The sequence below is a fragment of the Euprymna scolopes genome, chromosome 36 (genome assembly GCF_053919585.1).
Source record: "Euprymna scolopes isolate OS-2025 chromosome 36, ASM5391958v1, whole genome shotgun sequence".
Taxonomy (NCBI): domain Eukaryota; kingdom Metazoa; phylum Mollusca; class Cephalopoda; order Sepiida; family Sepiolidae; genus Euprymna; species Euprymna scolopes.
The window spans coordinates 60885549-60897882 of NC_136517.1; the positions used below are offsets into that span (position 1 = coordinate 60885549).

The window sequence follows — 12334 nt, forward strand, 5'->3', positions numbered from 1 at the left end:
TCATCAGTGTTGCTAGACATGAGTATCTACACTGATATTTGAAACTTACATCCAATCATATTCAAATGTTATCAGCAGTAAAGTACCATTTATAATATGCAAGTATAGTATGCAAGTTCAAATTTGAATCTGTTTAATTTGTATTAAACATTTGTAATATTTTTCTATTGAAAAACTTGTATTTAATATTTCTATATTCACAATTGTATTTTCATAGCAATGAATAAAGAAATAACTTGCTTATTCCTAGAAATATACTGTTACAGTAATTAAATGGAAGATAGAAAATTTTATATGCAATGAATAATATTCATAATACTAGTCATAAGTTTGTTTGATCCAATCCTATAAGTTTGAGATCTGCAGAAAGTTACTAAACAAAACTAAAACACTGTATTTGGGAACATAAAAATGATAACTTTAATTAACAGACCCAAGGATAGATAAAACCATGCAGTTTTCTTCTATTTAATTTTATTAGAAATGCTGACTAGGAAGACTTAATTATATCAACTAGCAGGCTGCCTTGTGTTGCTCACTTAAATATCTTTTAATTTATGCAAACTTCATATTAATTCTCTATTGATTATTATATTGTACCAATATGTAGTAGTGATTTTAAAAGTTTATATATAGACTTGGGTATGCCATCAGCTAGAACCAAAGCACAATTCTCTAGTATTATTTGTTACCATCTGAGCTAAGTTTATGTGCATAGAAAAACTTCAATGTTAAATGTACATCTGCATAAGAGTAATCTTTAGTCAACTTACACTTGCTAAGTTTCGTTTTTTTTTTTTTTTTTTTTTTCCCCTCCCCCAGCAGCTACTTTTGCCATCTAAAAACGGAACTGAATTTAACAGATCCAAATCCTCTCATATATATATATATATATATATATATATATATATATATATATTAGTAGAAAGTCTTAGGACATTTTAAAATGGAAAATAGAAATCAATTAGGAATCTAGTTGCTTACAATACTAGCAGAACCTGTGAAAATTCCACAAGAGACTTGTTCATATGTAATATACGGATGTTGACATTCTGTAGATGTTCAACATAAATGGAGATGCTTTGATATTATTGTAGCTCTTTTGTTAAAACTACAAAACTATATATCTAAGCTGGCAGGGACGCCCCGTTGTAAAGTCCGCTTAAATATATTTTAATTCTTGCTAATTTATATATAGATATGTTAAAATTTCAAAAATAAAAGTATATCCCTATATGACTTTGTTGCATCAGTTTGAATCGATACCAAAACTTGTGAAAAAATATATATATATATATATATATATATAACTCTCTCCTTCAGCTATAATCGAAACCATAACTTAGGAAGAATTCTTGGTAAAATAATTTATTACTTGAAATGGAAGTCCATAACAATTAAGCAACAGTCAATTGGATGTAAACGTGATACACAAAATAACATGCTATCCTATCAATAAGTAGAAACTAAATTTTAGATGAAAAATATTTTTTAAATTGAAATTACATTTTTAAACAAACTTTTGTAACCAAATGTAGAAATATTTGCTTTGATAAAAAATTTAAAGTTTTTCTGTACTTTAAAATTTGCTTAAATAATTTATTTCATGCACAATTCTGAACTGCCATATAATTTTCAACATAAATATGAACTTTCATCCATAACATTTCAAGTGATCTTGCTTGATAAAACAATTTCAACAAATAAGTATAAAATAAAACCTACTCTGCAATGAAATGTACTGATATTTAGTTTGTAATTATAACTCTTGATTCATACATTTCAAGTCATTAAATCATATTTAGCAATATTTTCAAGTTATAAGTTTGAGCTAATCTACTGTAGATAAATGTAAAATTGTCATTAGAAATTTATTCGTTTCACTAATCAGACCTTTCCTGAGCTCACCTATACATATTTTGATTCTAACTTTTGGACAAAAATTAACTTTCTTTGTTATATAATGTAAAAAAGAAATTGTTTTTAGCTATTTTAGACTGGAATATAATCCATATTCTGGTGTGTGGTATTGAAAGTTACTCTGCATTAAATAATCTGATAGGAAGATTGGCTGAGGGCTCTTTCATCCTTCCATGCCCAGGTCTTGTCTAAATGTCTGCAGAACTTTGATATTGACGCAGTCAGTTTGTAACTTGGATGAGTGGCCTGTTGACATTTCCTTGTTTCTTTGGTCTGAGAAAATATTTCTGAAGTATTGCCTTTGTGCTGTATTAAACTAACTGGAATGAATTGTCATTTATTAGGTTGGTGCAAAAATGTTATATAGTTGAATGTAAAAAGACAACATTTTTGCACCAACCTAATACAAGGATGACACTTTTATATTTAAAAAATTGTACTTTATTATAATTAACTGACTCTATGCTTTTTTTTTTTTTTTTTTTTTTTTCTTCTTCCCCAACTTAACTCAAATCTTTCAATCACATAGTCTTCGTGTACCAGCTCCTGATTTTTACATATTAATACCAAACTTCCAATTAGAAAAGGTTTGGAAAAATGTCTTTTCAAAGTGTCTGGTGGTTTAAAAGAAAAAAAAAAAACACCTAATGGAACTGATTTTTTTTTTTTTTTTTTTTTTTTTTTTTTTAGGAGTTAAAAAGTAAATGACAAGACACTTACCAGTTTTCACTTTTCTGGTATCTTAGTTTGAAACTGACAGTTCTCATGTAGCTAAATGCTAATTAGTGATTTATTCAAAGGAAAACGAATGTTTTGTAGAAACTGCTTTTCAAAATAGGTTTGCCAATCTGTTTTCATGTGGTGGATGATAATTGTTTAACGACACTGGCTCAAAACCTGTATGTAGCACATCTGAATCATTTGAGAGAAACGCTTTCGGCAAACCCACACTTGGTCCAGGAAAGAAGATAAATAAAATGTTTTTAGCCTTATTAATGACTCCATTTGATAAGATCATGCAACCAAAAAGCAAATTCTTTCAATCAACAAAAGACGAATAAAATTATTGTTTCCAAATGAAACCTTGTATATTGTTTCCTTATGGGTGAATTCTTTAAAATGCTGATCAAAATCTTTGCTAGAATCAGTGTAGTATCTGTTCTGATATTGCGCTTCATCTCTTGTCCTCGGTCAGTGAAGAATTTCTTCTGTAATGTTGAATTTCCCCCACATTTAAAAAGACCTTGTCTGCTTCTGCCCTCGTGGGGAAGCAAGTAGGGACAAGTAATTGAATCCTGCTATAAATTGGCTGCATAGCAAAATTCTGGCGCTCTTCTTTCATGCAGGAGTCTTGTATATTAGTTTTGCGGCTAATCAAAAGAGAATGTGCATCATTTTGATGTTTTCCCAGTCACATTTGGCCCAATTTTTGATGTCCCGTTATTTCTTTTTGTTTTTAATAAATAAAACCTGCATATTTTCTGAGAGGGTTTGTGCTTGACATCTATAGAATGGAAATCAACATCATAGATTTTGGAGATATCCCACTGGTGCATTCTGATACTAAATTAACCAGGATACTTAGATAAGTATTTAAACATACAATGATATTGATGGGTGAGGGGCCTGTATTGTCTTTAGAAAGGAATATTTTTAAGCACAGCAACAATATACAACATATGATGTTTCTGAATTTTTGAGATGAAGATTGGTTATATGTATTATTAATCGGACTACTGTTCTCATCTTGAGCGTGATTTTCACAACGTTTTGGTCGATATAACCTCTGACCTTCTTCAGGTGTATCTTGTCGAACTCGGGAATTTGTCCGCAAGGACCGTGTCGCAGTGGTTAGAGTACTGGGAAAAATCAATTGTAAAAAGTGATATTCTCCTGAAGGTTCAATAATCAGCGTGGGTGACTGAAATATACATTTGCGAATTACTTAGCCATATTTGGATAGAGGTCCTGACGAAACAAGAGCACGCTACCCCCGTGAAGTAAAAGGGTTCTGCTCGAAATTCCGCTCAAATTCCCGAGTTTGACAAGATACACCTGAAGGTCGGAGGTTATATCGACCGAAACGTAAAATTCACACTCAAGATGAGAACAGTAGTGCGATTAATAATACATAAGCATGAGGATACAACTGAAATTTCCAATGGGTTCCACTAGTTTCATCATATGCTGAGGCATTTTATGTTTACCTATATTATCATTTTTCACGCATAAGAAACACTTGATCGTTGAGATGGTTAGTACTGATGATTCTGATGTTGCCAAGGTACATAAAAAAAAATTCCATTTTCCCTATTTTAAAATTGTTTCAAATCAAATTATGCTGTCCAAACTAAAACAGTATATATAGTAATGTTTTCTTGCGAGTGACTGCCGTTTATTATGACACATTTCTTGTGATAATTTTACCAAGAATTCAAGTTTTGGTTTTGATTTATAGCTGAAGGAAACTCTAGTTATATTTTGGTTTCGGTTCAAGCTAATACACCCAAGTCATGGATATATTTATTTTTTAATTCGCAACTTATATAAGAATTAATAAAAAAAAAAAAAAAAAAAAAAAACTTAATATACTAGCATTTCAGCCTGGCGTTGCCCGGGTGTTTGGAGGTTTGTGTTGAGCAAAAAAAAGGTGGTAGTAGGAAGGCAGCTTCGAACCCGTACCGCGAAGGAGGAAAAGAATGAGAAAAAAACGTGACGTCTTTGCTGTTACAACCACCGCCAAACCGGAAGTGACGTAGGTTTAAATTAAGGCTAGACCATCAAAAAGAGGGGATGGCTTTCGAAAATATCGGTGAAAAAAAAAAGTGGCCAGTTGAGGGTGAAGAAATTAATTTTTTTTTTTTTTTTTTTTTTTTTTTTTTTTTTTAAGCCAATTTGTCGTCTGAAGGGTCAAGCTTTAAAACGATACTGATCTTGTGAAAATCTGAGTTTTAGGCAGACCTGCAAACAAACATAGATTTATATATTTGTACTCAAATTTTCGACCCAAATCGATTAAACAACTTGCCCTATCTCTGAATACCCTTTATGTAAAATTTCAAATGTTTTGACCAGAAATCGTCTGAGTAATTTGGTAGAGACTGCAGAGGTCAATTTTTTTAACTTTGACCCCTTTTATGACCATAACATTTACTGTTTTGGGCTCAAATCATGTTAAGTTAGATCCATGTACAAGGAACCTATATCTAAAATTTCAAGTGTTTAGACCCCAAATTGTCAGTTTGGTAAAGTTCTCAAAGGTCAAATCGTTGAACTTTGACCCTTTAGCAACCAAATGTCTGGCCGAAAACGAATCACAAAGGTTTCCCAAATCTCCATACTCTGTATATCAAATTTCGAGTCTGTAGACTGAAAATTGACAGTTATTGTGTCGGGAAATGTACACACGCGCAGACACTTTCACTTTTATAGATATGAAATCTGCAAAAATTAAAATATTTAAGTGTATTTTATGACTGGGCTACGCAAGGCGTTTGTGCTAGCTTAGATAAATACTTTTGCAGCTTTAACAAAAGAGCTACAACAGTATCAGGGTGTCTCCATTTCTTATGTAGAAAGTGCCATGGAATTTCCACAGGGCATGACGTTTTTTATATTTATTGGGTTAAGTGAGATTCCAAAAAACACATTGTAAATAAATTGAAAACCTTTATTGGAATTGAATTTGTGTAAAATAAAATCTAACTGGAAATATGCCGCCATTATTTGGTATCAAATGATGGCGATTTGGTTGTAACATCATGCTGTCTTGACTTAAACTCCGACTTAGGTTTTTAATTCATTTCAAGAAATCACAACTGGTGAGTATCAATTGTCTCAATATTTTTTTGTGCATTAAACATTTGTTTTTGTGACAATTTTAAAATTGACTTTTTTTTTTTTTTTTATAAAATACACACACACGCGATTGCATTTAAACGGTTTTGCCTTCCAGAGCCATTGTAGAATTTGGAACCCAACTCTTGGAGCCATGAGAGTTCATATTCCACCCTTTAGAGCTATGGGATGTTCTTCCAGTTTATTAAACAGTCTTCATAATGGAATCCCATTTTATTATTCCATCCATCATTTTCGATTCTCATATTCTTCATCATTCACTTGATAATCGCTCCATCTTAGAGATGAGTCGTTGAATTCCTCTACAGAAAAACCTCAGCTGATCAACATGCATTGATGCCTGTTGAAAATTTACAAAGTAGATGCAGTTGATGTTAGCTCAGATGGGTTTGTTGATTTCTCTTTTGTTTTATTTTACTTCAGTCGAAGTTCTCAGAAATATGGCGGCAGATGTGAGTGACAAAGTATTCACCAAACTTTTATGACCGAAGCATCAAGAGTGCATGGTGGTGATTGTAGAAAATAAATTCTGGAACACAACGGGTTGCTCATTTTGATTGACCGCTCTTGTCTTTGTAGCTTTTCAACTTTTGTTTTTAAATTAAAAAAAAAAAAAATAATTACAAGTAAAAATAGAATTTTGTTTTAATGTGAAACTAATTCAGTACGGCAAACTGACTTCTTTCTTTAAGGGTCTGCAATTTTTAAACAAAATCTCAAAACATAATGATGGCTTTTTTTTTTTTTTGTTTTTTTCAACTGGATCAATTTTAGGAATTTATAATTTCAAAATGACATGTTTCCACATGAAATGTGTTTGTGTAGATTGTTCTTTTACACCAACTGAAACAAAGGCTATATTGGTTAGTAAAGAATACACTTTTCAAATTATTAACTGAAGTCCTGTTTGGTTTTTTTTTCTTCTTCCCAATATGGACTACATTTCACAAATATAAGGGGGGTGCAATAAGTAATGCCCCTGACCCACTTCCAGTTGTCTGATCTAGCTGAAATTTTGCATGTGCAATAATTTGTCTCTACGGGTGATGAACTAATTGTGGTCTCTGTTTTACAGGTGTTTGAACTGAGTCAGGTGTGAAATGGAGCCTGTTTAATGTCGAGCAGTGATCCGTTTTTTGTATTTGTAAGGAACGCACACCATAGGAGACTTTTGATGAAATGAAAGAAACTTATGGTGATAATGCCCCATCATATGACCTTGTAAAATGCTGGCATCGTGAATTCAAACATGGCCAGAAGTATGTAGAAAACAGCTCCCAGACCTGGTCGCCCCTATTCTGTCATTGATGAGGCATCTGTCCATCAAGTTGAGGCTGCCATTTTGTAAGATTGGCGCATTACTATTTGCCAAATAGCCCAAGATGTCAAGATTAGTACAGGGTGTGTAGAAACTATCATTCATGACCATATGCATAAGGTGTCTGCCAGATGGATTCCCAGGTTGCTCACACCATTCCAGAAGTGAGAATGCGTCGAGTGCTCGAGTATGAATTTGGAGATGTGCCAAGAAGATGAGTCAAAGTTTTTCAAAAGACTGATTACACAGGATGAAACCTGGGTCCATCACTATGATCCAGAGACCAAAACCCAATCAATGCAGTGGAAGCACTTGGATTCACCACCTCCAAAGAAGGCAAGGGTGCAGCCCTCTGCTGGCAAGGTCATGCTCACAGTCTTATGGGACCAGGACGGAGTAGTGATGAGAGATTTCCTGGCAAAGGGTACCACAATTACAGGAGCCTATTATGCTTCACTTTTGAGGAAATTAAGGGGAGCTATCAAGAGGCAAGGCAAAATCAGTTAAGGTACCTTCCTCCTGCAGGACAACGCTCTGGTCCACAACTCACCAGATCAGAAGCACGGGCGTGTGGTTATGAAATCTTTCCCATCCTCCCTGCTTTCCTGACCTTTCATCCTCTGACTTTCACCTCTTCCCAGCCATGACGTTGTTTTTGAAAGGAAAGCGTTTCCCAGATGATGCAGCCTTGATTTCTGAAGTCACATCGTGGTTGGAGAACTAACCTGTGGTGTTCTACAAAAACGGTCTCCAGAGCTGCATCAAATGATGGGAAAAATGCATAACTCTGAGTGGTTCCTATGTAGAGAAAGACTAATAACTGTGCCAAGTTTCGTTGCTCTACTGCTATGGGAAGTGGGTCAGGGGCATTACTTATTGCATGCCCCTTGTATGATCCGTGCTTTACATATAAGTGTGTTCTTTAAAAAATTTTAAACATGATTTCAAGTTTCAGATATTTGAAATAATTAATGCTTTGAACTTTTGAAATACACACTAATGTGTATGTGCATATTTTAAGTTACGTATATTTAAAGAAATAATGGATGTCATTATTCACGATCCAAGTTTTTAAATTAAAAACTTAAAAGCTAAGTAAAGAGGAAAAAAAAAAAAAGTTGAAACATAAGGCATAAAATAATTGTCCGCTATGAAAATGTTAAATATCTCCATTGCGTCTGAGAAATCATGACAAAAGCATGCATCTGACCAAATGCAAAGAAAAATAATGATCAAATCTACGAAAAGGTCATTTGAATAAAAAAAAAAAAATATGGAGGGTGACATGGATACCTGCACGGGAAGAAACAACAAACTTGATCAATTGTTAAAATGGAAATAAGGTAAAAGTATGTTTGAAAACTCATTTGTAGCAAAAGGTTACACAGGTGTAATTGGTCGGGTCAATTCAGTGAAATGACAGTAGCCTAATAAAATGCTCTTGGATGTGATTACAGAAACTGTTGTCTCATAGTGAGGTTTCAGGTAGTCACAAATGGTTATATGATGAGTGAGAAGAATTAACTTGTTGAATTCCCATACAACTAACCCTAACCCCTAACCCTCAGTAACAATAAAGATAAATTTTATGTTCCTATATCAGTATCACCACATTTAAACATAGCAGAAATACAACATTTAATACCTTATGCAGATTGTAATCTTCATTCCTTCTTTTAAGACAAAGAGACATAAAAACAAAAATAGGCTTATGCTATTTGACTGATTGAGAAGGTCGCGGTTACAGCTATTATGTTTTCTTCTCATTTTACTATTTTGATTAAAAGCATCTTTTCATTTTAAATTTCAGGTTGAATTGGCTCTATGGGATACAGCTGGCCAAGAGGATTACGATCGACTGAGGCCTCTGTCTTACCCAGATACGGACGTGATTCTAATGTGTTTCTCCATCGACAGTCCTGACAGTTTAGAGAATATCCCTGAAAAGTGGACACCCGAGGTGAAACACTTCTGCCCAAATGTGCCCATCATTCTCGTCGGCAACAAAAAGGATCTTCGTAATGATGAAAACACAAAGCGGGAACTCATGAAGATGAAGCAGGAGCCTGTACGACCAGAAGAGGGCCGTGCCATGGCCGAGAAAATTAACGCCTACAGCTACTTAGAATGCTCCGCCAAGACCAAAGACGGAGTTCGCGAGGTGTTTGAGACTGCGACTAGAGCAGCTCTTCAAGTGAAGAAGAAGAAGAAAGGTGGATGCGTCGTGTTGTAACTGGACTGTCATAAACTTTCTCTCTCGCCATTGTTAAGGGAAAAGTAAACTACACAAAAAGGATTCACTTCCTGTCATAATATTTTATTTTTATCTCGGAAAATCAGAATCTAAATTTGTTTAGGCTTAAGTTACATAACTTGTTGCTTCTATATCCTCTTTTTCTTTTCATCATTTTTTTTTTTTTTTTTTTTTTTCCATATTTTAGTCAATCTGTATAAGTGCATATATGCTGATTTGCCATCATTGATCTTACATTTGAGTTTGGCGGTCTCTACAGGAGTTCAGCTTTTTTTTTTAATTATATCCTTATATTAAAGAGAAAAGAAATCAAAACCTGCTTACATGCACCTTTCTTCCTCCCCTGCTTAACATTTCATACTCACGTGATGGCCTGAAAACAAATGTGGCATTTTACACACACACACACACACACACACACACATATAAATATATATAAAGTATTCTGTTTAAAAACTATACCTTAGTGTCTGTTGGGTGTACCAAGGTTACATCCATCTCACCATGATGGGTTTGAAGTAGAAACCGGTTTATAGTGATAGACTGACTCTTCAGCACAGTTCAGTAGGTGAAAACTTCTTGTATAGTTTTTTTTTTAAATAAAATATTTTAGCTCTTGTAGAACCTACAATTGAGCACTTTATTGTATTTTTCAACTAACTCATGATACATGAGTAATATATATTACTCTCGCGCGCACATACACACACACATGAGGTGTCTCAGAAAAAGTTAACCAACATTTTTGGAAGTTATCAAATGTATATTTGCACAAGGAACTGATAAACCTGTTTGATTTCTTCACAACAAGGAGAAGCCTACCATAATATATGATGCCTACATCTGCTATTGTAGATATCTACAACATCTTAAAGATAATTTGCTTTTCAACTTTACGTACTCATTGTTTCATACCTCTGTACAAATATACTTTTAGGAGTTACCACAGAAAATGCTGGTTTAACAATTTTCTGGAATACCTGGTGTGTATATATTATGAAACTTATGGTTCTACTACTGAATTTAAAGAATGCTGTATTCTCATGCATGTTTGTAGGTATCAACATATATATATATATATATGTCAACTACATCTAGTATGAAAGGTGTTCACTGTTGCTCATCGTGTTGGATAATCAGTTTGCTGTTCAGTTTATTGAATTTGCTTAGCTCAAAAAATTTTTTTTTTTAATCATCAACCACTATTAATAAACTCTTTAAGATGAGCAAATATATATATATTCATATTTATTTATTGCAAAGGGCACTATACATTAATTTGATCATCCATCAATACCTTTTGGTTTCATGGAAACAATGAAAACTCAACCCACAGGATAGAAGATACCTGGTGTACCTCTTATTTAGACAATGTTATTGTAACCTAATACTTCTGTAGCACAACCTACATATATGATGTTAATTTATAAGATTGACTGAAAAGCAGGGACATTAGGTATCTTTAAGGCTGTGGGCTGAGTTTCCAGTGCTTCCATGACATGAAGATATTAATCTATGATCAAACTAATATATAGTATTCTTTGAAATAAATAAAAAATAATCTGCTCTTGTATGTATAATTGAGCACTCTGGCCATTTTTCCTATACAAAAACACATACACTTTGTTTTCGTTTCTTTGCATTGGTCCCGAGCTACAACGGGGGTTCTCAATAATGGATCTTTGCCTCTATTTGGCACGCTCATGGGCTTGGTCTGAGAAGGCTGTGCAGGGTGTTTGCCCATCAACCTTCCTTTTATTTGCTTCCTGGTAACTTCAAATTTAAATGCAAGTTTCGCGATGGTCTCATAGTTGGCCTTCAACATGTGTCCGAACCATCTGAGCCGCCATTCCCTCATCTTAATCCTCAATTGACCATATGTACACACACACATACGTATACATATATATATGTGTGTGTGTGTAATGTTGTAATATTCAAACCTTGTTTGATTGTATAGCCTTTGAAGACAAAATGGCTGCTTAAATAAAGTTTTGCTGAACATGATTTTTAGTATGGTCAAAATTGAAATCCATATATATATATATATATATATATATAATAATAATAATAATAATGCCACCAGCTTTTATAATCTAGAATATCTTGGATCTATTTCTTATAGTTATATGCAGTGTATCAAAATGGCTTAATATTTTTTTTTTTTTTCTTTGTATTCATTTTGAGGTTTACACTGTGTGTGCGTGTGTACATATATATATATATATATATACATATATTTTACACAGTCGCATCTTTTAAAAAGTCCCCCTCACATAAAAAAAAAGATACTGAAAAAAGTTTATTTCTCTTCATATCTCTTCCACGACAACTTTTTCTTACTTTCTCTTCATCATTTTGGTTAATCTGAACATTTATATTTTTTCTCCCAACCCTCTCCCTCTCCTTCCCCGGTTATATGTCCAATTTCCTTTACCCCAGCTCCAAATAATCATAGCTGATGATTTTTTTTTCTCTCTTTCTCTCCTCCTATTCCTCCTCCCTAAGGTCCCACCCCACCTCTCCCTTATTAAAAAAAAAAAAAAATGGTTTTACAGAATATTTCCCTCGTTCAAGTGCATCTTTGTCCAGCTCCTTCTAAAATGCCTGTTCATATTTAGTGGATCAGTGACGTGGAAAGTTTCTTCCTATAAATTTAGCCAATTGGAAAATAAAGATTGAGAGGAGGAAAGGAGCGAATCAAATTCTTCTTCTCAAATTTAAAACAGCTAAAAATAAAATTTGAACAAAAAAACAAACATCTCTTGTTCATTTTTTTTTTATTATTATAAAAACATATTTGTATTTTTTATATTTTACTTGATATTTTTTATTGTTTTTGGATATTTAAAAAAAATATTTTTACGTGCGTGCATGTTTCAATGTTGTGATTCTTTATTTTCTTGTTTCAAAAAAGTATAAGAATACTTGTCGCAGAACAGGTAGAATCTATTTCCTCGTGTTACATTTTCATAAATAAAACC

The 12334-nt window shown here is 33.3% G+C and overlaps 1 protein-coding gene across 3 annotated transcripts in view; it reads left to right on the forward strand.

Moving 5' to 3' along the window:
- LOC145260529 (ras-like GTP-binding protein RHO) overlaps positions 1–12109 on the forward strand; it is a 218445-nt gene extending 206336 nt beyond the window's left edge. For all 3 annotated transcript variants that reach the window (XM_080118725.1, XM_080118728.1, XM_080118730.1), the window contains one exon: positions 8907–12109. In XM_080118725.1, the coding sequence (XP_079974851.1) occupies positions 8907–9329 (423 nt within the window). In that variant the 3' untranslated portion in view covers positions 9330–12109. The remainder of the gene's footprint in view (positions 1–8906) is intronic.
- Positions 12110–12334: the final 225 nt, after the last annotated feature.